The following is a 27,640-nucleotide window of genomic DNA, read 5'->3' as shown; positions in this document are numbered from 1 at the left end:
GTTGTGACAAGGTCACACAATGCATTAGTATTCACTTGATCAGGTCAAGCTGAACAACCTCTCTTAAACCGCTTAAAGATCAACCATGTGGTTGTCACCCAAAGGTATTAAGGTTTCTTAAAGCTGTTTTTCAAAAGAATACGCCTCTTCCTAAATATCTGAAGGTGTGAAGTGCAAAACAATCTAACATTTTAAGCTTGCACTCTAGGTTAAATTATTTGAAAGAGTAAACTATCAAAATTAGTATTGTTGATGTCACAGACAGCAGCACAGATGTCACAGTTTGCATTTATTGAGTTTAAACAGAGAAGAAATCTGACATTACTTTTCATTTTGCTGATTAACTTAGGCAATGTAAACATGGATGACTGACAAAACCTCTGGTTCTGAGGGAGTATTCAGTGCACAAACTTGTATGTGCAGTCCTTGTTTTGAAAGAATACATAACAAGAACTCCGGATTTGGGGGGTTCTGAGAAAAATATCAAGCCCTATAAGGCATTACCACAGGACACTGCATCACGGTGGATTAGGATGGCCTGGCTCAAGCAACTGTTGACGTGTTTGCTGCACATAGAACTAGGGCTGTAGCTACTTCAACAGCAGGACAGCCCTCAGTGACAATCAGAACAATGCTTGAAAGTGCAGACTGGTCATCTGAGCATACATTTGCCAGTTTCTAGGTTAGACAATTTTTGCAAAAGATAATTGCAGTTCTGCAATCTGTTGTACTGAATGACTGGTAGAAGTATTGGATTGTGATTTCACGAAATGGACAAAGTGGGCATGTGAAATTTCTCTTAAATGAACAATTCGACTTGTTTCATGAAGAGTTTGAAACTATGGATATTGTTTGGTCAATGTTGTTTGCAAATGCACATTTAAAGAAATTCACGTGTATATAATTTGATAACTTCACAATTATTGTACAAGAACACCTTTTGATTAGTTGAAACATACTACTACTGCCATGTATGTTTCATGGAAATAAAAGTCCTCATAGCTTCTACCATTGTGCTTGTCATTTTCATTTCTGAGTGAGACTGAGAATATGTTTATGAGTGAGCATCCATCTTCGAAGTCTCATGGAAGCCTGACTATCACATGATTAGCGGGTAGAAGTTAGATGAGTCTAAAGTTCGACTGTGGTTGTATCAACTAACCTACGGGTTACATGTCCACCGGTGATTATCACTCCTTTAACTTTATTGTGTCAATAATGATCTGGCAATAAGAGGTAAATGGGCTTTAGGGAAGTAATTGCTAAACTCAGTGACATCAGAATTACAGATCTGAGTGGGTTTTCTAATACTAGTATTTGATAAGCAGGTTAAACTAAATTTACTTTAAATATTTGCAAATGTAGGATGCAAATATGGAATACATATTTGGAAAAGGTCGATTTGACCACATAGAAAACATTCACAAAACACAAACTCCAACCGCTGTTGTTTAAGGTGAGTGTGGAAGGTACCCTCTGTTTATGAATGCAATGTGTGAAACCTTAGAATATGGTTAACATCCTTCGTATGACTGCAGATGCAAATGTACTATAACTCTGGAAATATTACAGATAGTTCATATATAAGGAATATTACTTTTTCACATGGTTCTGATTTCTCAAATGCTCATGTATTGTCAACAGAAAACTCAACAGAAAAATATTGATTAATTTTAGATGTGCATTGGTAACACTAAAGTATAATGAAGATAGGTATGTATATCAAATGAAATGTATATAATGCTCTCAGATAAAATATCTACAATCTGTATATTGTCAAAAACCAAAAACTTAACCTATCACAAATTGAGAATGAAATTCCTATTAACAACTTATAACGAAACACGTCTGAGAAAACTACGTACATATTTTTTTCCATGCATACGAACCAAGAGAATCAAATACTTGCCCTTTCATTACGATGTATATTTTGTATATGTTCACCACGTATTGTGCTATTATATCCGTGGATTATAAATTCAAACTTTGCTATTATATGCATGTGTATATTTATGTAAAATATGTATATATGTTGTACACGGGCCTGTGACCTACATACAGTAAATGACTTTACAAGACAGTAAACACAGCAACCATGAACCACTCACGGTATCTATTTTTATTTTCTATGGATTAAATATAAACTATGTAGGAACACCTCTTTATTTGCAATGTTTGATATTGTCAGTGAATGATCAGTAAAGGAAACCTGTGTTAAAACATGGCACCTTCACAGGCTAACTGACCACACTCCCCTACAGCAGTGTTAGTTTGCGTACGCTGCGTCATATCATAAAGAAGATGTTATTCATGAAGGAGCCAAATGTAAGGTTATAGGTTCTCTTTCTCTGCCACGTAGCAGTACATTTGTTTATGGACAATCGTTAAAGCAAATCAGAAATGTTGCAAATCGGACTTTTTTCAAACATTAGGAGTTCCTAAACATTAATCCGTTCCTAATTTCAGTATTACAGTATATTTACAGAGAGGACTCCAATGTCAGATTTAATGACGTAACTAAGAATTTATGTAATTCAGTTGATCAAAGACGTTCCTAATTCGCATTTATTTAATTTCAATCATACAAAGTGGGCTCCAGTGTCAGCTCTGTCCACGTAATTGCCAAATTGTATTTGAACAGAAGTGGTTCATTAAAAAATGGAGATCGCACTTAACTAAGCATCATATCCACATTAAAAGCATATCAATCGTCTTACCGCATCGTTGAGAACAAACCCCAGAACAGTCACCAGGACCATCAGAGCTGTGACACTGAAGAGGTTCCCAGAACAAAACAACAACTCATCGTATGGCAACGATCCTCGGATAAGTCCAAAGAGAAGAAAACAGATGATCGGTATCCCGAACACATAGGTAGCAAAGGCAAGGTGAGTGTTTACAGCGTTCCCTTCGTCCGATATCAACGACAGACGTTTGTGCCTCTGACAAAACTGAGGAAAGATGCTTTCAAATTGGTCCATGTCACTTTCAAGGTTCTTGGACAGAGTTCGGAATTCCTTGATCAGACATATCGTGATTGTGTTGAACAAAACGAGAGCCGAAACCATCTGTGAGCTCACAACAATAAGTATGCCGACATATAATACCATTAAGCCGATTTTCGTTGCCCCTTGATAGCCATTGAATGGGGTCATATGACGCTCCAGTGTTGGAAAAACATTGCTAAGGCCAATCGTTGTACTGATCATGAAACTCAAAGACGCTAGGTTGAAAACAATAGCAAATGTACGCACTTTATGCTTCAGTGTGATCAAATATGGAGAGGCAAGATAATCCGATACGTATGCCTCAGATAGTTTTTGAAATCTTCTGAAACGTTTCGGAATCACAAATGTCAGAACCAGTGATAAATATGCAACATATACGTAGAATGCCAATACCGCAAGTGATGACATCAAGTTCCCATCTAGTTTCGTCTCCACAAGGAATATAGAGCAATATCTGATAACATTGAACACGACAAGACTCTTACAGATAACTCCAAGAAATATATATGCACATTTGGAAGATTTACTTTTCTCGTCTCCAAGGTAAAATCCGTGTAAATGTAAAAGTTGCTTGACTGGTCTGAAGAACGAGTTCACGTCAAAGTGTTCAATGTCTTCCACCTTTGTAAGTTTCATAATGAATTGTTCTCAAATCCACTGTAGCTTTCTAATAGCTGCAGGGAGTGTACACGCCTGGTTCCGACACAATGTAGATACTGTTCCCAGACTATATAAATGCTGTCACCAAGTACTGCACTTGCAGCAAATTAAATTAGCAACCCACTTTACTATTCTTAAAACAAATGTATTTACATTTAGTCTTGGTGTTGTAACACCATCAGTTTGACACAGTTTGTTATCCTTTATGTCGTGTTAATACGTATCCATAAACACATTTCTCGCACGCATTAGTCAGAGTAATATTGCTCTCAGTATTGATCTGCCACGAACCCTAAAGCCCATATGTGATTTGCAACCACACTAGACCGTCGTTGTAATTGCGTATTGAGTGACCAGAATCATGAAACATCAGTGTTATGGATGGAGGGCAATCAGCATTACTTTTAATTAATTGACAGTACAAACAATTCAGAGAGGAGATAATGACATTGGGACGCTTGGAGTGAAATGAAAATATATGACGATGGCTGAGGGGGTTATTCACCATAAGGAAATACAGCAGCAATCAAATCTGGCTGTTCATCCCATTTCAGTGAGTTGCAGAGATTAATTCAGTTAAAACGTGGCACTACAGGCCTCCACAGGCCTCCACTAGGCAAAGTAGAGAAAATATTTAGCCTATCAATTGCACATGCTTTGAAACAAGCCAGAGAAACGGCAAAATATGCAGCATGGTGCAAGGCATATTCATGAACTCAAGGTATATTCATGGACTCAAGGCATACTCATGAAGTCTCTCTATGTAATACTGACTGCTGGCGCATTTTACTCATTCTACTTTCAGCAATGTGATTGAAATCTGTTATCGGTTATTGTCTATCTGTCTGTCTGTCTGTCTGTCTGTCTGTCTGTCTGTCTATCTGTCTGTCTGTCTATCTGTCTATCTGTCTGTCTGTCTGTCTGTCTATCAATTCATTGTTGCATTGTGCAAAGTTTCCATATAAAGTCACTGTTGTTAGAATCGAACTTATAGTGCCAATGGCTGTTGTAAACAAACTAAAATATAATTTCAGAATTAACAAAGTCCTCTGAGACATAACAGTCACTGTTCGCCGAATGCGGGGGTGAAAGATACCAAAAGCCTGTGAACAAGGCACCTCATAGTATAATGAGAGTCCAGACAGGCCCAGACAAAACGCCGCTATAAAACATGATCATATCATTCGGTATATCACCCTGCTCTTCCAATAATGCTCGTTCCCCCACTCCTGTCTCACGCCTTGGTACCACGAGGCCCGCACCAGCACCTGTTTTTTTCATTGGTCAATAACCCATTCCCCACGGTACCTTCGGTACCCCTTCATCCCCCATCATATCCCCATTTCCATATTCACAAGACTGTGAGGTGAATTCCAAGAATCCCAGATCCTTTCTACCCATTACCATATATGATGTGTTCAATTCTAAGAACTGGTACCAAGATCCCCGGGTAGTCCATCTTGACAACCAAACTGATTCCCTCTACCTATCGCTATTTATCACCTCTCGTCTTGCTCCTCCAAACTCTAGCGACCTACACTCACTCGGTGCAGACCTAAAATGGCCTCTATGCCTGGTTTCCAAACTGTAGCAACTTGACCTCCCCATCTCTGACCATTTCTCGCCCTGCTACCGATGATACTATTCATCAGGTCATAACTTATTAACTTATTAAATACTGTCATCATTTGCTTCTCATGACACCGTCATTGCCAATATTAATGATCTGGACTTCATATCACTTGTGTAAATATATATCATACTTTTATGCCTATAATACGACCCCCTTTCTAACCAAGAACATGTCCTCACACTTTAAGTTCTATCTTAATCAATGTTATAATTTTAGGCCTGCAATAACGGTGCCTGGCTGACTTGGACTTAAATGTCGACCAAGCTGATCTCGAACAGTCGTATAGGTGATGTCCTCGCTTTTAGTCCGATTCTGTCAAAATTGGTCTCTCAACTTCAGCTTCTTTATTCTCATAAATCCAACATTGGTGGTACAAGAGCAATGAATATACAATATTAACAAATGTACATAAAAATAAACATGCGTCATGATGATGCGTTATTTAAACGATTTCACAGATAAAAGATATTTTTCAAAGGACAGTGTTTTTTTTAAGTATTGATAATAGAATCCCTCAGAGCTGGAACGTTTATCTTCTTGCCATTTTTTAGTAAATTGATCTGTTAGGATTTGTTTAGCTTTTAAAACTAAGGACTTTGTAGAATATGCCGTGGGATGTACATACATTTCGGATAAACCGATTCTGTCTAATGAATGTTTATGGAGTGTAACCAAAGGTATGCCATAGGGTGTTGTTCAAAGTCCTGACTGATATATTGGTATATGTCATGTGATAGTCAAATCCCAAATGGGATTTGGTTGACTGGGGTTAGTGTCTTCATAACACTGTCCGGGTGAGCCATAGTTTGTTTCAACAAAGTGCTCAATTAGTGAGGTTCGTGAACTTTGTATTAAAGTGTACCGGCGATTGATCTAGTTGTCAGGGAAACATGGGAAAGTGTTTTGTAGTTGACGGAGACTCTGACTTCAGGGTCTATTTGAACATTATTCACTGTGTCAGTTTTGTCATAGAGCGGACTACAAACACCCCTGTAACGTTGGAAGTTCCGGGTCCGATTTCTCAACACAAACTTAAGTTTTTACTCAAATCTAAAACTGAGCTTCACAATTTGAAACAGCTGAATTTAACTGCATTTTTGCAAAATAAAAGCACAAGCCATTTAAGTAATCTCTATCCACCAAACTCAATTTGCCAACTATTATTGACTTTTATGCCGATTTCAGTTCATTCTGTAAAATGTGTTTTCTCTAATTTGAGCAAAGAGTCGACCTTAAGTCAAAACTCAGCATACAGTCATTCCACTGTCTTACACCTGATTTTAAAAACCCTTGTCCGGAATATTCCGAGTGTCAAGTTTTAGGTATGCTCAGTGTACACATAATAAAAGTACGGGTTTGTGTAACCTGCCGAAGCTGACATTAGCCTGAATGACAGATTGTTGTTTAACGAAGCACTCAGCAATATCCCACTTAAGTCTGTATATAATCGAGTCTGGACCAGACAATCCAGTGACAACAGCATGAACATCGACCTACGTAAATGGGATACAATGACGTGTCAACCAGGTCAACGACCACCTGATCCCGTTAGCTGTCTCTTACTTCAAGCATGGGTTGCTGAAGATCAGTTCTAACCCGGATCTTCGCGGGTCCTGACGTTAATCTACTTATATGTGTTATGAATAAACTATAACGCAAAAACTTAACGGTGGACTACACCCTCAGTTCAGGTGCTCGACGGGTTTACATGTGGGTTAGTCAGTGTCGTTTCTCGGGGTTGTATAGAAGCACATTTAACATGTCAACGCTGAATGTAGCCTTCATAAATACTTCGAGTTATCTAAGGTGAAAAGAGACCAAAAATGACGAATATACATGAAGGGAGAAAGCGTAAGTTCGATACGTGAGAGGTAATAATAATGGCCATTTATACAGCGCCTTTTCCACACAGTCGTGCATGCTCAAAGCGATAACACACTGTTACCCCGGTTAGCCCAGGCTACCTGTGAGGGGCTAGAAGACCACCATCTATTTCACCGGATACCCATTGTCTGCTGGGTGAACAGAGGCAATTTTGAACAAACTCACTTGCCTAAGGTGAGACCACGTGGATCACAAGTGATTCGTTGTGGGGCAGGACTGAAGTCCTAGAAGTCCACAAGAGTAAAGTTGCCTAGCCCCCTCACCTATCCAAGGACTGTCCGCACTCACCGTTATTTAATTTCAACTGAGATGTGACCTGAGCTCTATGCACAGGATCACCATCCACCACAAATTTCGGCACCACGGTGTACTTGCTACCGACCCGCTGAACTCCAACTGCTATTGGTTGAATGTTGAACGTGGTTGTTTCATATTAAACGGACAGCCTTTGCCAGACAAACATTCATTTACGAATGACAGTGATACAACTAAATATTGTCTACTCCAGAGAAAGCCAAAATTAGCTGCTGTTTAGAACTGGGACTCCTTTTACAAAGCACAAGGGTGATCGTCACTAAGCTAACCTTAGCGTAATGTTAAAGAATGGGGGCTTAGTTTAATCATAGTAAAGGCTGCTTCGTGCAAGGAACGCCCACTCTCCAGAATTGTATCAAGATCTTCGTGGCTTGGGCTGACAACGGTCTGGGGATTCCATGGTATATTCCCCAAGTATTGTTCGCATTCTTTTGAGGATCTTTTGGACGCATTTCAGCTGTACTCTATCTGTGAGCGGGTGAGTGAGTGCGTGAGTGTGATCAACGCTGCTTTTTGCAGTATTGCAATAATGTCAAAATATTTCATATTGCTACACTAGTGAGTCTAGTTTTACGCCGCAGTCAGAAATATTCCAGCTATATGGCGGCGGTCTGTAAATAATCGAGTCTAGACCAGACAATCCAATGAGCAACAGCATGAGCATCGATCTGCTCATTTGGGAACCGATAACATGTGTCAACCAAGTCAGCGAATCTGACCACCCGATCTTGTTAGTCGCCTCTTACGACAAGCAGAGTCGCCTTTTATGGCGAGCATGGGTTGCTGAAGGCCTAGTCTACCTGGAACCTTCATGGGTCTATTGCTGCAGGACATGTAAGAGACCTTACATGATTATAAACCATTCACATAAAGTAGGGGATATTACATTTACAAGATTGCAAAAATGCAAATGGAGATGCCAAGGAGGGGACAGGTGATAAAGAGAAAAGTGTGACAATATATTCCATCCCTATGGAAATGTTTCATCTGCATGGATATATATTACTTTTCTCATATGCACTGGCGTTGGCTACTGGCATGCTCGCGAAATGGAATATCCCCTACTTCTTTGAACGGTATATGTGTCATAATCTTACCGTTTCGCTGAGAACACATCCCAGGACAGTCACAACAATCATTAGAGCTGTGATGGTCAGTAGGTTTGCTGAACAAAACAACAACTCGTCGTTTGGCAAAGATCCTCGGATGATGCCATAGCAAAGAAAACAGATCATTGGTATTCCGAACACATATGTAGCAAAAGCAAAGTGGGTGTTTATAACGTTCCCTTGATCCGATATCAACGACAGGCGTTTGTGCCTCTGACAAAACGGGTCAAATATGCGTTCAAAGTTGCCCATGTCTTTTTCCAGGCTTTTGGACACTTTCCGGAATTCCATGATAAGAATAAATGAAACTGTGTTGAAGAGCACATGAGTCGAGGAGAGCTGTAGGCTTACTACTGACAGGACAAGCACATATAGTACTTTCGGCAAAGAGCCCTGGTATTCAGTGAATGGAGCCATGTGACGGTTCAGGGATGGGAACGCATTGTTAACACCGGCAGTTGCACTGGCCATAAAGCTTACGTACAACACACTGAACAATAATGTAAATAGTCTCACTTTACGCTTGATCTTTTTTGGATATGGCAGCGTGCCATATTCTCTGATATACGACTCGAGAAGGTCTTGAAATCGTCCAAAATGTTTGGGTAGGACAAATGCCAAAGTCAGCGATGTATATGCTCCATAGGAGTAGAAAAAAAACAGAGCCAGAGAAGAGGTCAGTCTGCCGTCCAGTTTGTCTTTCCCGACAAAGATGAAACTGTACCTTATTGCATTGAACAATGTTAAAGACTTCAGCACTACCGTCCAGAACAGCATAAAACTCTTGAATAACCTTGACTCTTCGCTTCCCAGGTAGAAACCATTACACCGTAGCTGCCTGATGACCGGTTTGAAAAACGATATAGATGCAGCTTGTCTGTTATCTTCCATATTCGTTACTTCCATACTTTCAATCTTCACATCTCATGACAGACGTTTCGGCGGTGTCTGCGTTCACAATCTAGCCTTCATGAACTATCAGCGCTCTAATCTGTGACGTGGTGTTTTGTTCGCGACAGAATGAGCAGATGAACTCGAGTATGCGTGTGGAATAATGGTGTGAATACAAAGCTTGCCGGAGGCATTGACAGATAGCAAAACACAAACCCGTAACTCCGATTACACATGTACGTGACATTCCAAATCAATGAATACCAAATGACATAAAATGCTGATCAAAATAAAAGAAACGTCACATTGCAGTTTGTGTCACAAACTTACCAATATAGCACATGTGTGCTGCTAGGTGATAAATCTGGTTTATGGAAACAGTAAGCATACTCTAGAGCAGGATTATGCGCACAGGTACGTTTGGTCGAGTGATAAAACATTCGCGGATTGACATCTCAAGGCACGAAGACTTCGTCCAAGAGTATCCCATACGTGTTTGATGGGTTTGAGGTCAGGTGATCTCGATGGCCACTCCATGACATTAATATCGGCATTTTGCAGGAACTTTCGTTTAAAAACTGATGTATTTGTACTCGCAATATCGTACTGGAATTGAAGGCCTGGGCCATGAGCAGCAGTACACGGTGCCAGATTCAGTTAGTGTCCCGCTGAATTGACGTTCACACGAATTACGAAAAGACGTACGCACAGGTTCTGACAGAAAGTTCTCAAAACCATTACGCTTCCGCTATGTCTGGGCGAGACGTTTATCGCTTGCCTCGCTCTTTTTTTCCATTTCTTTATTACGCTCGCACTCTTTCCTTGGCTTTATCGCGGCGTAAAACGTGATCCGTAGCAGTTACGCGACCCCTGCGTTACCAGTTGACGTTATCACCGTTAAAACACTTACGCCAATGACGTAGCCAATTGTTTTCAGCAAATGACGTCACTCGTGACTATCCCGGCCTTGAGCGATCAGATTCACCCGCTTGATGCACACGTGGTCTCATTCTGAAAAGTGTCCGTCTGTTGCATCTCATGGCACTTGCAACCGCCACGGGAGACTGGATGAGTGAGTTTAGTTTTAAGCCGCACTCAGCAATATTCCAGCTATATGGCGGCGGTCTGTAAATAATCGAGTCTGGGCCTGACAATCCAGTGATCAACAACATGAGCATAAATGGGAACCGATGACATGTGTCAACATTAACTCCCATTCTTTAACATTGCACTAAGGTTACCTTAGACTTAGGTAACCTTAGTACAGTGTTAAAGAACGGGAGTTAAGGTTAATCTTAGTTAAGGCTGCTTTCTGAAAGGAGCCCCAGGACCTTTTTCTCAGAAGCATTAAGGTGATCGTAAGTCTCTAAAACCTTATTGTAATGTTAAAGAATAGGAGTTAAGGTTAACTTTAGTAAACGTTGCTTCATGGAAGAAGCCCCCAGCCATTATGGCATTCGCCCATATTAACTGCTTTGTATTGCTCGTTTCCAAATGTCTACATGTGAACTTTCTCTTTTGTTAAGTATATAACATTGTTTCAGCGATACTTCACTTTATTCAGTTCATTCACGTACCTTCTCTTTGTTTAAAATATTCATTGCTTTTACTCATTATTATCTGGGGAGAAGGTCAAAGTCTTTTTCTTGAAAATGATAAATATCTGGGAGCTGGGGTTGAGGGTGGGTGGGGGTCTATGTTTAAAATAACGGGGCACTATTTTTAGATATATATAATGATTATCGAAGTTACACAGTCTGTCCTACAACATATTCAGCAGAAACTTTCGTCACCTGCATATTTCAACACAAGCGCCATTGTAGGGTCACGTAATATGTGTTAACACTTCGCAGTGGATGATTCAGATTGTGTTTACAGAACGCTTCACAGGCAGTCCTTTGAGACCACATCATTATTTCAAGCGTCCAGGAACGCCCACTCTCCAGAATTGTATCAAGATCTTCGTGGCTTGGGCTGACAACGGTCTGGGGATTCCATGGTATATTCCCCAAGTATTGTTCGCATTCTTTTGAGGATCTTTTGGACGCATTTCAGCTGTACTCTATCTGTGAGCGGGTGAGTGAGTGCGTGAGTGTGATCAACGCTGCTTTTTGCAGTATTGCAATAATGTCAAAATATTTCATATTGCTACACTAGTGAGTCTAGTTTTACGCCGCAGTCAGAAATATTCCAGCTATATGGCGGCGGTCTGTAAATAATCGAGTCTAGACCAGACAATCCAATGAGCAACAGCATGAGCATCGATCTGCTCATTTGGGAACCGATAACATGTGTCAACCAAGTCAGCGAATCTGACCACCCGATCTTGTTAGTCGCCTCTTACGACAAGCAGAGTCGCCTTTTATGGCGAGCATGGGTTGCTGAAGGCCTAGTCTACCTGGAACCTTCATGGGTCTATTGCTGCAGGACATGTAAGAGACCTTACATGATTATAAACCATTCACATAAAGTAGGGGATATTACATTTACAAGATTGCAAAAATGCAAATGGAGATGCCAAGGAGGGGACAGGTGATAAAGAGAAAAGTGTGACAATATATTCCATCCCTATGGAAATGTTTCATCTGCATGGATATATATTACTTTTCTCATATGCACTGGCGTTGGCTACTGGCATGCTCGCGAAATGGAATATCCCCTACTTCTTTGAACGGTATATGTGTCATAATCTTACCGTTTCGCTGAGAACACATCCCAGGACAGTCACAACAATCATTAGAGCTGTGATGGTCAGTAGGTTTGCTGAACAAAACAACAACTCGTCGTTTGGCAAAGATCCTCGGATGATGCCATAGCAAAGAAAACAGATCATTGGTATTCCGAACACATATGTAGCAAAAGCAAAGTGGGTGTTTATAACGTTCCCTTGATCCGATATCAACGACAGGCGTTTGTGCCTCTGACAAAACGGGTCAAATATGCGTTCAAAGTTGCCCATGTCTTTTTCCAGGCTTTTGGACACTTTCCGGAATTCCATGATAAGAATAAATGAAACTGTGTTGAAGAGCACATGAGTCGAGGAGAGCTGTAGGCTTACTACTGACAGGACAAGCACATATAGTACTTTCGGCAAAGAGCCCTGGTATTCAGTGAATGGAGCCATGTGACGGTTCAGGGATGGGAACGCATTGTTAACACCGGCAGTTGCACTGGCCATAAAGCTTACGTACAACACACTGAACAATAATGTAAATAGTCTCACTTTACGCTTGATCTTTTTTGGATATGGCAGCGTGCCATATTCTCTGATATACGACTCGAGAAGGTCTTGAAATCGTCCAAAATGTTTGGGTAGGACAAATGCCAAAGTCAGCGATGTATATGCTCCATAGGAGTAGAAAAAAAACAGAGCCAGAGAAGAGGTCAGTCTGCCGTCCAGTTTGTCTTTCCCGACAAAGATGAAACTGTACCTTATTGCATTGAACAATGTTAAAGACTTCAGCACTACCGTCCAGAACAGCATAAAACTCTTGAATAACCTTGACTCTTCGCTTCCCAGGTAGAAACCATTACACCGTAGCTGCCTGATGACCGGTTTGAAAAACGATATAGATGCAGCTTGTCTGTTATCTTCCATATTCGTTACTTCCATACTTTCAATCTTCACATCTCATGACAGACGTTTCGGCGGTGTCTGCGTTCACAATCTAGCCTTCATGAACTATCAGCGCTCTAATCTGTGACGTGGTGTTTTGTTCGCGACAGAATGAGCAGATGAACTCGAGTATGCGTGTGGAATAATGGTGTGAATACAAAGCTTGCCGGAGGCATTGACAGATAGCAAAACACAAACCCGTAACTCCGATTACACATGTACGTGACATTCCAAATCAATGAATACCAAATGACATAAAATGCTGATCAAAATAAAAGAAACGTCACATTGCAGTTTGTGTCACAAACTTACCAATATAGCACATGTGTGCTGCTAGGTGATAAATCTGGTTTATGGAAACAGTAAGCATACTCTAGAGCAGGATTATGCGCACAGGTACGTTTGGTCGAGTGATAAAACATTCGCGGATTGACATCTCAAGGCACGAAGACTTCGTCCAAGAGTATCCCATACGTGTTTGATGGGTTTGAGGTCAGGTGATCTCGATGGCCACTCCATGACATTAATATCGGCATTTTGCAGGAACTTTCGTTTAAAAACTGATGTATTTGTACTCGCAATATCGTACTGGAATTGAAGGCCTGGGCCATGAGCAGCAGTACACGGTGCCAGATTCAGTTAGTGTCCCGCTGAATTGACGTTCACACGAATTACGAAAAGACGTACGCACAGGTTCTGACAGAAAGTTCTCAAAACCATTACGCTTCCGCTATGTCTGGGCGAGACGTTTATCGCTTGCCTCGCTCTTTTTTTCCATTTCTTTATTACGCTCGCACTCTTTCCTTGGCTTTATCGCGGCGTAAAACGTGATCCGTAGCAGTTACGCGACCCCTGCGTTACCAGTTGACGTTATCACCGTTAAAACACTTACGCCAATGACGTAGCCAATTGTTTTCAGCAAATGACGTCACTCGTGACTATCCCGGCCTTGAGCGATCAGATTCACCCGCTTGATGCACACGTGGTCTCATTCTGAAAAGTGTCCGTCTGTTGCATCTCATGGCACTTGCAACCGCCACGGGAGACTGGATGAGTGAGTTTAGTTTTAAGCCGCACTCAGCAATATTCCAGCTATATGGCGGCGGTCTGTAAATAATCGAGTCTGGGCCTGACAATCCAGTGATCAACAACATGAGCATAAATGGGAACCGATGACATGTGTCAACATTAACTCCCATTCTTTAACATTGCACTAAGGTTACCTTAGACTTAGGTAACCTTAGTACAGTGTTAAAGAACGGGAGTTAAGGTTAATCTTAGTTAAGGCTGCTTTCTGAAAGGAGCCCCAGGACCTTTTTCTCAGAAGCATTAAGGTGATCGTAAGTCTCTAAAACCTTATTGTAATGTTAAAGAATAGGAGTTAAGGTTAACTTTAGTAAACGTTGCTTCATGGAAGAAGCCCCCAGCCATTATGGCATTCGCCCATATTAACTGCTTTGTATTGCTCGTTTCCAAATGTCTACATGTGAACTTTCTCTTTTGTTAAGTATATAACATTGTTTCAGCGATACTTCACTTTATTCAGTTCATTCACGTACCTTCTCTTTGTTTAAAATATTCATTGCTTTTACTCATTATTATCTGGGGAGAAGGTCAAAGTCTTTTTCTTGAAAATGATAAATATCTGGGAGCTGGGGTTGAGGGTGGGTGGGGGTCTATGTTTAAAATAACGGGGCACTATTTTTAGATATATATAATGATTATCGAAGTTACACAGTCTGTCCTACAACATATTCAGCAGAAACTTTCGTCACCTGCATATTTCAACACAAGCGCCATTGTAGGGTCACGTAATATGTGTTAACACTTCGCAGTGGATGATTCAGATTGTGTTTACAGAACGCTTCACAGGCAGTCCTTTGAGACCACATCATTATTTCAAGCGTCCAGGAACGCCCACTCTCCAGAATTGTATCAAGATCTTCGTGGCTTGGGCTGACAACGGTCTGGGGATTCCATGGTATATTCCCCAAGTATTGTTCGCATTCTTTTGAGGATCTTTTGGACGCATTTCAGCTGTACTCTATCTGTGAGCGGGTGAGTGAGTGCGTGAGTGTGATCAACGCTGCTTTTTGCAGTATTGCAATAATGTCAAAATATTTCATATTGCTACACTAGTGAGTCTAGTTTTACGCCGCAGTCAGAAATATTCCAGCTATATGGCGGCGGTCTGTAAATAATCGAGTCTAGACCAGACAATCCAATGAGCAACAGCATGAGCATCGATCTGCTCATTTGGGAACCGATAACATGTGTCAACCAAGTCAGCGAATCTGACCACCCGATCTTGTTAGTCGCCTCTTACGACAAGCAGAGTCGCCTTTTATGGCGAGCATGGGTTGCTGAAGGCCTAGTCTACCTGGAACCTTCATGGGTCTATTGCTGCAGGACATGTAAGAGACCTTACATGATTATAAACCATTCACATAAAGTAGGGGATATTACATTTACAAGATTGCAAAAATGCAAATGGAGATGCCAAGGAGGGGACAGGTGATAAAGAGAAAAGTGTGACAATATATTCCATCCCTATGGAAATGTTTCATCTGCATGGATATATATTACTTTTCTCATATGCACTGGCGTTGGCTACTGGCATGCTCGCGAAATGGAATATCCCCTACTTCTTTGAACGGTATATGTGTCATAATCTTACCGTTTCGCTGAGAACACATCCCAGGACAGTCACAACAATCATTAGAGCTGTGATGGTCAGTAGGTTTGCTGAACAAAACAACAACTCGTCGTTTGGCAAAGATCCTCGGATGATGCCATAGCAAAGAAAACAGATCATTGGTATTCCGAACACATATGTAGCAAAAGCAAAGTGGGTGTTTATAACGTTCCCTTGATCCGATATCAACGACAGGCGTTTGTGCCTCTGACAAAACGGGTCAAATATGCGTTCAAAGTTGCCCATGTCTTTTTCCAGGCTTTTGGACACTTTCCGGAATTCCATGATAAGAATAAATGAAACTGTGTTGAAGAGCACATGAGTCGAGGAGAGCTGTAGGCTTACTACTGACAGGACAAGCACATATAGTACTTTCGGCAAAGAGCCCTGGTATTCAGTGAATGGAGCCATGTGACGGTTCAGGGATGGGAACGCATTGTTAATACCGGCAGTTGCACTGGCCATAAAGCTTACGTACAACACACTGAACAATAATGTAAATAGTCTCACTTTACGCTTGATCTTTTTTGGATATGGCAGCGTGCCATATTCTCTGATATACGACTCGAGAAGGTCTTGAAATCGTCCAAAATGTTTGGGTAGGACAAATGCCAAAGTCAGCGATGTATATGCTCCATAGGAGTAGAAAAAAAACAGAGCCAGAGAAGAGGTCAGTCTGCCGTCCAGTTTGTCTTTCCCGACAAAGATGAAACTGTACCTTATTGCATTGAACAATGTTAAAGACTTCAGCACTACCGTCCAGAACAGCATAAAACTCTTGAATAACCTTGACTCTTCGCTTCCCAGGTAGAAACCATTACACCGTAGCTGCCTGATGACCGGTTTGAAAAACGATATAGATGCAGCTTGTCTGTTATCTTCCATATTCGTTACTTCCATACTTTCAATCTTCACATCTCATGACAGACGTTTCGGCGGTGTCTGCGTTCACAATCTAGCCTTCATGAACTATCAGCGCTCTAATCTGTGACGTGGTGTTTTGTTCGCGACAGAATGAGCAGATGAACTCGAGTATGCGTGTGGAATAATGGTGTGAATACAAAGCTTGCCGGAGGCATTGACAGATAGCAAAACACAAACCCGTAACTCCGATTACACATGTACGTGACATTCCAAATCAATGAATACCAAATGACATAAAATGCTGATCAAAATAAAAGAAACGTCACATTGCAGTTTGTGTCACAAACTTACCAATATAGCACATGTGTGCTGCTAGGTGATAAATCTGGTTTATGGAAACAGTAAGCATACTCTAGAGCAGGATTATGCGCACAGGTACGTTTGGTCGAGTGATAAAACATTCGCGGATTGACATCTCAAGGCACGAAGACTTCGTCCAAGAGTATCCCATACGTGTTTGATGGGTTTGAGGTCAGGTGATCTCGATGGCCACTCCATGACATTAATATCGGCATTTTGCAGGAACTTTCGTTTAAAAACTGATGTATTTGTACTCGCAATATCGTACTGGAATTGAAGGCCTGGGCCATGAGCAGCAGTACACGGTGCCAGATTCAGTTAGTGTCCCGCTGAATTGACGTTCACACGAATTACGAAAAGACGTACGCACAGGTTCTGACAGAAAGTTCTCAAAACCATTACGCTTCCGCTATGTCTGGGCGAGACGTTTATCGCTTGCCTCGCTCTTTTTTTCCATTTCTTTATTACGCTCGCACTCTTTCCTTGGCTTTATCGCGGCGTAAAACGTGATCCGTAGCAGTTACGCGACCCCTGCGTTACCAGTTGACGTTATCACCGTTAAAACACTTACGCCAATGACGTAGCCAATTGTTTTCAGCAAATGACGTCACTCGTGACTATCCCGGCCTTGAGCGATCAGATTCACCCGCTTGATGCACACGTGGTCTCATTCTGAAAAGTGTCCGTCTGTTGCATCTCATGGCACTTGCAACCGCCACGGGAGACTGGATGAGTGAGTTTAGTTTTAAGCCGCACTCAGCAATATTCCAGCTATATGGCGGCGGTCTGTAAATAATCGAGTCTGGGCCTGACAATCCAGTGATCAACAACATGAGCATAAATGGGAACCGATGACATGTGTCAACATTAACTCCCATTCTTTAACATTGCACTAAGGTTACCTTAGACTTAGGTAACCTTAGTACAGTGTTAAAGAACGGGAGTTAAGGTTAATCTTAGTTAAGGCTGCTTTCTGAAAGGAGCCCCAGGACCTTTTTCTCAGAAGCATTAAGGTGATCGTAAGTCTCTAAAACCTTATTGTAATGTTAAAGAATAGGAGTTAAGGTTAACTTTAGTAAACGTTGCTTCATGGAAGAAGCCCCCAGCCATTATGGCATTCGCCCATATTAACTGCTTTGTATTGCTCGTTTCCAAATGTCTACATGTGAACTTTCTCTTTTGTTAAGTATATAACATTGTTTCAGCGATACTTCACTTTATTCAGTTCATTCACGTACCTTCTCTTTGTTTAAAATATTCATTGCTTTTACTCATTATTATCTGGGGAGAAGGTCAAAGTCTTTTTCTTGAAAATGATAAATATCTGGGAGCTGGGGTTGAGGGTGGGTGGGGGTCTATGTTTAAAATAACGGGGCACTATTTTTAGATATATATAATGATTATCGAAGTTACACAGTCTGTCCTACAACATATTCAGCAGAAACTTTCGTCACCTGCATATTTCAACACAAGCGCCATTGTAGGGTCACGTAATATGTGTTAACACTTCGCAGTGGATGATTCAGATTGTGTTTACAGAACGCTTCACAGGCAGTCCTTTGAGACCACATCATTATTTCAAGCGTCCAGGTCGTGCCATGTCGGGTCCTTTATTGGAAGGTTGAGAGCTTCCAATACACCTACTCTGTCAGCTAAATGGAAATCTAACAGCATAATACACGAACCTGATTATTTGGAATATAATGGACATGTGTGCCTTTCTTTAACTGCCAACTGAAGAGAAAGACCGTATGGGCTTTAGTAGCTTATTATTTGAACGTGTTTGCTTAATAATGGGCTACAGTGAGTGAGTGAGTTTAGTTTTAGGCCACTTTTATTCATATTCCAGCAATCCAGCGAAGGACTCCAGAAATGGGCTTCGCACATTCTACTCATGTGGTCAATGAAAACTATGACAGGCATGCCAGGCGAATGATTTAACCACTTGGCTACCCCACCGCTCCAAAGGGAGACAAAGAGCCAGCCAAGTTAAAAAGCTTTGTGTGAAGCACATTAACTACTACGTTTCAATAAATGGTCTGGGAGCATCGAATTATTGACTGTTTTAATTTTATTTCATTGGGTAGAACTAATCTTCAGTAACCTATGCATGTCGTAAGAAGAGATTAACGGTATGGGGCGTTCAGGCTCCCTGACTTGGTTAACACGTTGTCGTATCCCAATTGCGCAGATCGATACTCATGCTGTTGATCACTGGATTGTCTGGTACAGACGTGATTTCCACAGACCACCGCCATATAGCTGGAATATTGCCGAGTTGAGGCATAGAACTAAAAGGACGCACTCTTGGTGTGTCACCATTGCGTCAGTGCTAGAGCAAACAATAATATGACAGTCGGTATCTGTTCCAGTTTTCGTTTCACATTAACTTGAAATGTATGGACATACAGACGCAGTTGAATACGTAGTCCCCCATTCCACGTTGAGGCGGGTAACATCAATGGTGATCCTGCAGTGGTACAAATAATAAAGTAATTGACAGTTACACCAACAGACTTGTTTTTTCAGAAAGCACTACAGAACTGGGAAAATGAAATAACAATCCCTAGGCAATATCTTCACAGTCAAAACTGTTATTCAAACAATCCCACCAAACAGATAATCAAGAACAACAAAGTGACAAACACACTCAGATATGGCTAAACATTTAATTATGACCGTTTCACGTGGCATGAATTAATGAACATGCTGCATGAAAAAGGAAAATGAAATTTTTAAATAAATACTATATTTTGGTTGGGTTGAACAACTTCTAGTTATGATTGATGGTAGCACCAAAGCTGAATCAACAGGAACGCCCAGCACTGGTACGCCACACATGATCATGTCTATCACATAAACTCTATAAATCTGGCAGTGTTTAATCAAATAGCATGCACGCTAGCATGTATTATGCTCCAGCCTAATTAACAATATGTGTTTCCATTTCATTACATCCACATTCAGGAAGCCAGTGTTTATTTGGCTTTGGATGTCAGTAAAAGCCTGCTTTCAGTTCATTATGACGTATTGCCATACTGAAGATAACGGCCCCATTACACAAGCTATCATTGCATTACAACTTGTAAGTTTATGTTATAGTATGAGAGGTACAACAGTTGTAGCGCCACCATAGCTTTTTGAGACATGGCCCTGGTTCATCTGTTTTTAAGTGCAACAATTCTATGCACTTTCACAAAATTACATGAACTTTGATAAACAGAGAGAAAAATAAGGTATTCAGGAATCCAAGGAAACACATTAATAGATGCCATAATGGTAATACTGAACAGCTACTGTCAATATGACCAAGGCACCATAGTCATATCAACACAACTCTATCTATATACAATACATACAACTTTTAACACAGAAAACATATCCAATAAATGAACTGTTCTACATCTGATATATCTACAGCAAACATGCAAATGATTCTTTTTGAACATTTCATTTCAGTTTTGTGTATTGTTAGTGCACATATACAAATATTTGCAATGCTACAAGTTGTATGCTTCTCCCAAGGGTCACACGGTGTGATGTACCATGTCACCCGAGCCAGGTGAGGGTTGACACTGCTACAAAGATGGTACATCAGACTGTATTACCAAAGGGAGAAGCATGCAATGCATTTATCTTACCGCCATGTTAAACATACAAAATATCATTTTATTTTATTTGGAATATCGCTACGGACTATATGACAAGTAAACAAAATGGAGTCTGCCACTTGCTGGATTTTTAAAATGGGCGAACTTTTTTTCACAAGCATACAACTGCTATAAAAATGGTTAATTATGTTTAAGTTGAGTGTGCAAACGTTTCAAAATATGAAACAGGTTAAATAAAGTAGTGAAAGTTGGTGAAATAAATGTTCACATAGTTAAACTCAAAAACAGCTGATGGAAAGGTTTTCGAACTCATGGTGCTGCATGCGTCATATCATGATGTCATACTATTGCTTGTGACAGACTCTCTGTTGTTAAAGCATTAATGACCAATGAAATTAAAGTATTTTACATGATGGTAAGATAAATTAGTATGTTCTTAAGTATTTCATGCGTTCAAGTATAAAAACAAAGTTTCTTGTCTTGTCAAGAGAGAATGATTACAAGTACTTTAAACACACACTTCACCTTTTCATAAAAGCAGTTGCCTGGCTATCAGCTGGGGTTTAAATGTTGACATCTACTCCAAATTAAAGTGATATCAGCTGCACAAACAGTGGCATCAGACTATTCTAAGTATATTATTTACTACCCATTTCAGAGCAAAATTATTACACTAGTGTGATACTACTAGACATAATAATGATCATAATGGTATACAGCTGACACATCACAATGCTAATACCTCTGTCACAAAGGTATCAGACCCTGCTTGACTCCCAGAAAGCTGAGAGTTGTCACTCTAGGCAGTTTCTATCAATTGCCGTTGGAGAGAAATAGACAGAATACTAAGCTCGTTTCTGTGAAACATCATTTTTGTTAATCTCATGAAAGATCTAGTACTGAACTCATTTTTGCATGTTTGATACCAAATCATTTAATCATCTAATAAAAATGGTGTTACATGAAAGGTCATTTAGCATCCTCTATAAATCTTGCATCTTTACACAGATTTACTGCTAATCCGACATAGAAGTGTGTACATGTGCGCAGATGCCAGAACGTGTGCTTGTAAAACTTTTTTTTGGTTTGATGTAACTAGGAACCAAACATCATGATAACAATACACAGGAACACCTCTATGTTGAATCATGTTTGGGATAACTCTGATCAGTTTGCAAAACATTTTCCAGTTTTGCTTGCCAGTGAGGCTAGCTGTGCCTGAAAGTTACTAGAATACAAAATAATTCACCAGCCTGAAATCTGAATGTAGAAACTAAGCATTAGATTACTAAAATAGATGAAAATAAGACATTGTTGGCATGGCTTTTTTCATTTAAACTGTTAGTATGCTGACCATGAATCAAACTGTCATGAATCAAAAGTGTATTTTGTTATGTCAGAGAGTGAGATATGTTTACAAAATACCCCCATGAAAACTAACAAGCCAGTTGGGCCACTGATTGTGGAGAATTACTGGCTCGACTGGATTTTTTATATCGCACATTGGCCGACACAAATCCTGAAAATATTTGATATTCATGTTAAAGTACCCAGAAAAAACGACTGCAGCAAAATGATGCAAATACTTCTTCGTAACTTCTGAGTATATCTACTAAACTGAGGGCCGCAGAATCCCTGAACTGACAAAATTATGTCTTACAAACATTAAAACAAATCTCGTTGGCTGTGATCAGGTATTTTCATTCCCTGTTCAATACAGTGTCCAACAGTTTTGCCAATCAGTTCACTGCTGCCTAGAGGGGCAGTGTAAATAAAATGCTGTGCTAATATACTCCTAACATATCTTGATGTCTGTCTGGGCAGAATTTGTTTCTCAGTGTTATGAAAACAACTGAGGAAAGTAACAAATTGAGATAATTGTGATAATAATGACAAAGGCATCCATAGCAACAATAAAGTCAGTAAGAGGTCAAAACATGGCTGTAGTTTTCATAATTCATAGCTATCTACATACAGTTAGAGGAACTTCACTTGTACAAATTCGTCATTTGTACAAATGCTGAAATGCAAAATCCATTTTCAACAAGCTCAGGATTCAGAAATTATAAAAAAATTGAAGCATCCAACCACCATGCCAAGGTAACTAAAATTTCAGATGGTCTTGTCATTGTTCAACCTATGACATGATTGTGACAATTATTTCAATTTTCCATGACTTTTCAGAAAAAAACCCATATTCCATGAGTTTTCCAGGCTTATACGGACCCTGTTATGTATTCAGTGAAACTGATATTAAGTAACTACATATACCCTGATTTAATCACTCTAGCTGCATATACTAAGCTACAAAGGTCATGGTAACCCCAAACATTAGCTCACCGGGGCAAACCCCACTACCATAGGTTCTATATTCACCTGATCATCAGGTTGTCCACATAGAATAACAAATCTTTGGGAAATAAATAATCACACCTAAAGAAGGTTTCACGTCTGCTGAAACATATGTACACGTAACGCTAACAGTTTCATATATCACAGATTCAATAAATAGGCTGCTACAGTAAAAATCTTGTTGGTGTCGAAGATTATTTCCATGCTGAAGATTTGCCCTTGGCTTGAGATGGCTTGTTGCAAGCCAGCTTCCTTTCTACTTTCTTCAACGGCTGAGACTTGGAAGACTGTCCGGCGTCAGACTTGGTCTGAGACGTATCAAGCACCTGTTACAACCAAACAAATGTCAGGGGAAGCTTTCATTCAAGCCTTTACACATGTACATAATCAAATAAGCAAAAGCACGAACTGTCTTGCACTAAATCAGATCTCAGTAAAAAAATTGCAAATAAACATATTTGCTCCACAAGAGAATAGACTCATGAAGATCTTATGTGAAAGTTCTGGGCAAGAGTTGCATGATCCCCAGGGAGTTCAGACTGACAACTGAAAGTGCAGTTGAGATTGATATCCAATGATTGAGGGAAAAAAATACTAGCACCTTGAACATGTACTAGTTTGTGTATCCCAGTCGTATAGACAGATGCTCATGCTATTGATCATTGAATTACAGACACGTTACAGCTGAAATATTGCTGAGTGCCGCATTAAACAACAAACAAACAGACACTAGAGTATAAGACAATAAGCTCTCAACAGCCTCATATTGCAGTAGACATACAGCCACTTTCATCACTTTATATTGCTAGTAAATTTACAACAGTATATATAAGTCTAAATGGTCATTATTAACATTGATTCAGAAAAAGACAAAATTCTGTAATTTTCAAAAAACTCAAACAAGTAAACATAACATTCCAAAGACATTCAGAGAGTTGATATTTGTCTTTCCTCCCAATTCCAAACATAGATCAAGTTAAAATGTAAAGGAAGCATGAAAGAGCTGCTTTCTGTACACATAGTACAGACCTTGCCCTGTGCAGCTGGGTTAGCTCGGGCTGTTGGAGGTTTCTTCTGGTTGACAGAGACAGCTGTTTTCGTCTTGCGTCCAGACCGTGGTGATTGTTTCCCTGTCACTGAAGCACTCTTCTGTTCACCCTCTGTGTGTTCTGGAAAGCTGAAAGTAGTCCCTCACGTTAGGTTGGTACGTATTAGTCAATGAGCAGTTTGGGTCCAACACTGATGTGAGCAATACTTCAGGTGTATCATAAAGCAGGGACATCAGAAATGGCCTCCACACATTATGTATAGGAGAAAACATGCCTCCGAGGTTTTGGTACAGAATGTAAAACCAGAGGGGGAGGGGGAGGGGGAGGGAAATCTTGAGGGGCAGACTTGAAAGCTGAAAGTAGTCCCTCGCATTAGGTCTGGTATGAGTAAGTCAGAGAGTGGTTTGGGTCTATTACTGATGTGAGCAATACATCAGCTGAATCATACAGCAGGGACATCAGAAGTGATCTCCATACATTATGTATAGGAGAAAATACTGGACGGGGAGGGACTTCCTGACCCAGATGGTTTTACATTGTATACCAAAACCCAGGAGAAGTGTTTTCTCTAACATATATACCGTCAATGATGGATAATTACAATGTAGATGATCATTTAATGAAGCTACATAACAATAACTGAAGCGCAGTTAAAATCAACTTAATGACAGTAACTATACATAGATAATTCAACCCCAACTTCCTTGGAGGTAGAGCGTCACAAATATGAGAAATGCAGTCCCAGTCTTGTTAGGGAAAACAGTGGCACTTTGAGCTTGAACTTGAATGGTATTTTTCAATTGATTTCAAACACACAAATATCATTTGAATGTTTATCTTCATGTAGAGCTAGGAAAAAATGATTGCAGAAAGTAAAACTTGGGAACAGATCCTACTAATGAAAATTAAAACCTGTCCCGACAAAACAAAAACCTCAAATGCGGTAATTCTGGGAAAACAAGAGATGACCTAACATATTGAGAGAAACGAACTTCATTTTATATTGTGGGAAATCAAACCAATGACAAGTTATTTGGGACTCAAACCACTGACAAGTTATTTTTGAAAGAGCTAGTGAAGGCAAGTGAGGACTAGTGAGTGCTCAAGTTCCTGAAGGTGGGGGCTGGGTTCATGGCATGAAGGTAAGGTCTCTCAAATGAAGGTGATGGCTTAATGAGGGCTTGGGTTGAGATGAATAGACTGACAAAGGCCCGGGTCCTTGGCATGAAAAATTAAGGCTAGATGAGGTTTAAACTATGACTCCAAGGTTTTGGTCTGCAACTGTCACATACTGTTGGGTGTGTCCCTGAAGGAGCTGCAGCAGTCTGTTGACAGAGTCCTCCCCTGAATGCTGGTCCCCTTGCTCTCGGTACTGATCCAGCAGCCGCGAGATCTCAGCTAGCTGCTCTGGGGCCAGCACTCGTGACCCACCTGCAACATTACGGGGGAAGCTTAAGATAACAAATTTCAAATCATACACTACTTTAGTGATTGCAGTAAACAGAATTTACCTTTAGCTGGATGCAGGATTCAATTCTAGAGTATTCTTCAATATCTTTTTAAATTATGAGTGAGTGAGTTTAGTTTTACGCCGCACTCAGCAATATTCCAGCTATATGGCGGCGGCCTGTAAACAATCAAGTCTGGACCAGACAATCCAGTGATCAACAACAACATTGATCTGTGCAATTGGGAACCGATGACATGTGTCAACCAAGTGAGCAAGCCTGACCACCCAATCACCTCTTACGACAAGCATTGTTGCCTTTTATGGCAAGCATGGATTGCTAAAGGCCTATTCTACCCCGGGACCTTCATGGGTCTCTAAACATTAAGTCATGTATGCACTGTTCCTCAGGTTAAATTCTCCTCCATGATGTGAAATAGTTTGTTCAAGATGTCTCATCCAAGCTATGAAGATGAGATAAAACTACCACTATGAGTGACAAAGTCCTGTCGACCTACCCTGTCTGTTAGAAGATTGGTGTGCATCATCCCTCTCTGGTGGCAATGAACCCAGCAGACGGTCTCTCTGAGTCTACAAAAGATACAAGACAGACTCAACTTGTGGAGTTTACTGGAGGGTAGGGAAAAGGGGGGAACACTATTGTCAAAATAAAAGACTCAATGTATTAAGGTTACACAGGAAATGAAAGTGTCACATTTCAATGAAATCTTTATAGTACTGCCATCATCGTACTGACACATAACATATGTCCAGCTGAGAGCAACTTCAGTTTTACACACTTTCTGAGTTCCTATACTATAAATCTAAGATTTTAGCTAAGAGGGAATGAATTCAAGCATAAAAGCTGCAATAGTGACAATAAGGTAAGAGGTTCCTTAAACCAAATAATGTAGCATCAAGGACCCAAACACAACCCATCTGACTCACCAACTGACACTTCCCAGAAGACTCACCACCCGACCCCTCCCACCTGACTCCTCCCACTTCACTCACCATCTGATCCCTCTCACTTGACTCAAAATTCAATCTCTCCCACCCAAACCCCTCCCACCTGATTCACCATCTAAGCCCTACACAACTGGACTCACCATCCAACATCTTCCACCTGACTCACCAGCTGAACACTCCTAACACACCAACTGAACCCTGCCACCTGACTCATCATCTGAATCATCTGCAACCAGACTCACCATCCAACATCTCCCACCTGACTCACAATCTCAATCCTCCCACCATCTGACGCTTCCCACTGACACACCATTCGATCCCTCCTACTTACCATATGATCCCTCAACCACCCAACCCACAACAGTCTGACTCACCATCCAACCTGACTCACCTTCTGTACCCTCTCACCTGACATCTTCCACCTGACTCTCCTACCTGCTTCCCCATGACCCCTTCTAACCTCTCCCACCTGACTCACCATCCAATCCCTCCCATATTACTCACCAAACAGGCCCTCCTACCTCACTCACCATCTGGCCCCTTTTACCTGACTCACATCCGATCCCTTCTGATCACTCCCACCTCGCTAACCGCCTATACCCATCACACCCGACTTACCACCTGGTCTCGAAGCTGCTGCAACCGTTGGAGCTCTCTGTTGAGCTGGGCGGCTTGTGCTGTGTCATTGAGGTCCAGTTCTACTGTAACACACACAGCAAGTGAAAGAGCAGCAAACAGTGGCCAGTGTATCATGATCTGTCTCTGTGTAGCCATAAATGTTTATGGGGAAAAAATGTCCATTTTATGTCCCATGATTGAATGAACATTTTTTTAAGCACTGATCAGTAATACTGAAACCATATCACAGCATCCTGTAGCTATAATAGCCAAACAGGTGGTTGAAATCATGAGTACCTCTGCCACAATAACATGCAATTAGCCTGGTCACAGATTATAACCCAATCTTCATAAACTGTTTCTCATGTCAATGAATGGGTAACCATGTCCTAGTGTATGAAATAGAGTCTGCCCAGTTGCCCGCTGCTTGCTGGTTACATGGTGGGCTTACAACTTCATTTTATAGCTGGCCCTGGGTATATATTTTACCATGTCTCTGACTACAGGTGATATTTTGAAAACAGTTTAGAATTGTGGTAGCTAGACAGCGTCTGTATGT

At 40.7% G+C, this 27,640-nt stretch overlaps 5 protein-coding genes across 5 annotated transcripts in view; all 5 read right to left on the bottom strand.

The window, feature by feature from the left end:
- Positions 1-2,693: 2,693 nt before the first annotated feature.
- Positions 2,694-3,644, bottom strand: LOC137269868 (uncharacterized). Its single transcript, XM_067803707.1, has one exon. The coding sequence runs from the start codon at positions 3,642-3,644 to the stop codon at positions 2,694-2,696; it is 951 nt and encodes a 316-aa protein (XP_067659808.1).
- Positions 3,645-8,585: 4,941 nt separating this feature from the next.
- On the bottom strand, positions 8,586-9,500 carry LOC137269867 (uncharacterized). The gene has a single exon (XM_067803706.1). The coding sequence runs from the start codon at positions 9,498-9,500 to the stop codon at positions 8,586-8,588; it is 915 nt and encodes a 304-aa protein (XP_067659807.1).
- A 2,683-nt stretch (positions 9,501-12,183) lies between these two features.
- On the bottom strand, positions 12,184-13,098 carry LOC137269866 (uncharacterized). The gene has a single exon (XM_067803705.1). The coding sequence runs from the start codon at positions 13,096-13,098 to the stop codon at positions 12,184-12,186; it is 915 nt and encodes a 304-aa protein (XP_067659806.1).
- Positions 13,099-15,781: 2,683 nt separating this feature from the next.
- LOC137269865 (uncharacterized) lies at positions 15,782-16,696 on the bottom strand. Its single transcript, XM_067803704.1, has one exon. It carries the CDS (start codon positions 16,694-16,696, stop codon positions 15,782-15,784), a length of 915 nt encoding a protein of 304 aa, XP_067659805.1.
- Positions 16,697-22,743: 6,047 nt separating this feature from the next.
- Positions 22,744-27,640, bottom strand: part of LOC137269841 (interaptin-like) — a 34,269-nt gene continuing 29,372 nt past the window's right edge. Inside the window, exons 23-27 of the mRNA XM_067803682.1 lie at positions 27,082-27,164; positions 26,013-26,085; positions 25,340-25,478; positions 24,028-24,175; positions 22,744-23,324 (exon numbers count right to left, since the gene is read on the bottom strand). Of these exons, the coding sequence (XP_067659783.1) occupies positions 23,193-23,324; positions 24,028-24,175; positions 25,340-25,478; positions 26,013-26,085; positions 27,082-27,164 (575 nt within the window). The 3' untranslated portion in view covers positions 22,744-23,192. The remainder of the gene's footprint in view (positions 23,325-24,027; positions 24,176-25,339; positions 25,479-26,012; positions 26,086-27,081; positions 27,165-27,640) is intronic.

This window comes from Haliotis asinina, unplaced genomic scaffold (genome assembly GCF_037392515.1).
Source record: "Haliotis asinina isolate JCU_RB_2024 unplaced genomic scaffold, JCU_Hal_asi_v2 scaffold_17, whole genome shotgun sequence".
NCBI lineage: Eukaryota > Metazoa > Mollusca > Gastropoda > Lepetellida > Haliotidae > Haliotis > Haliotis asinina.
The sequence above is the reverse complement of the archived record's forward strand: the minus strand, read 5'-3'. Positions and strand labels throughout refer to the sequence as shown.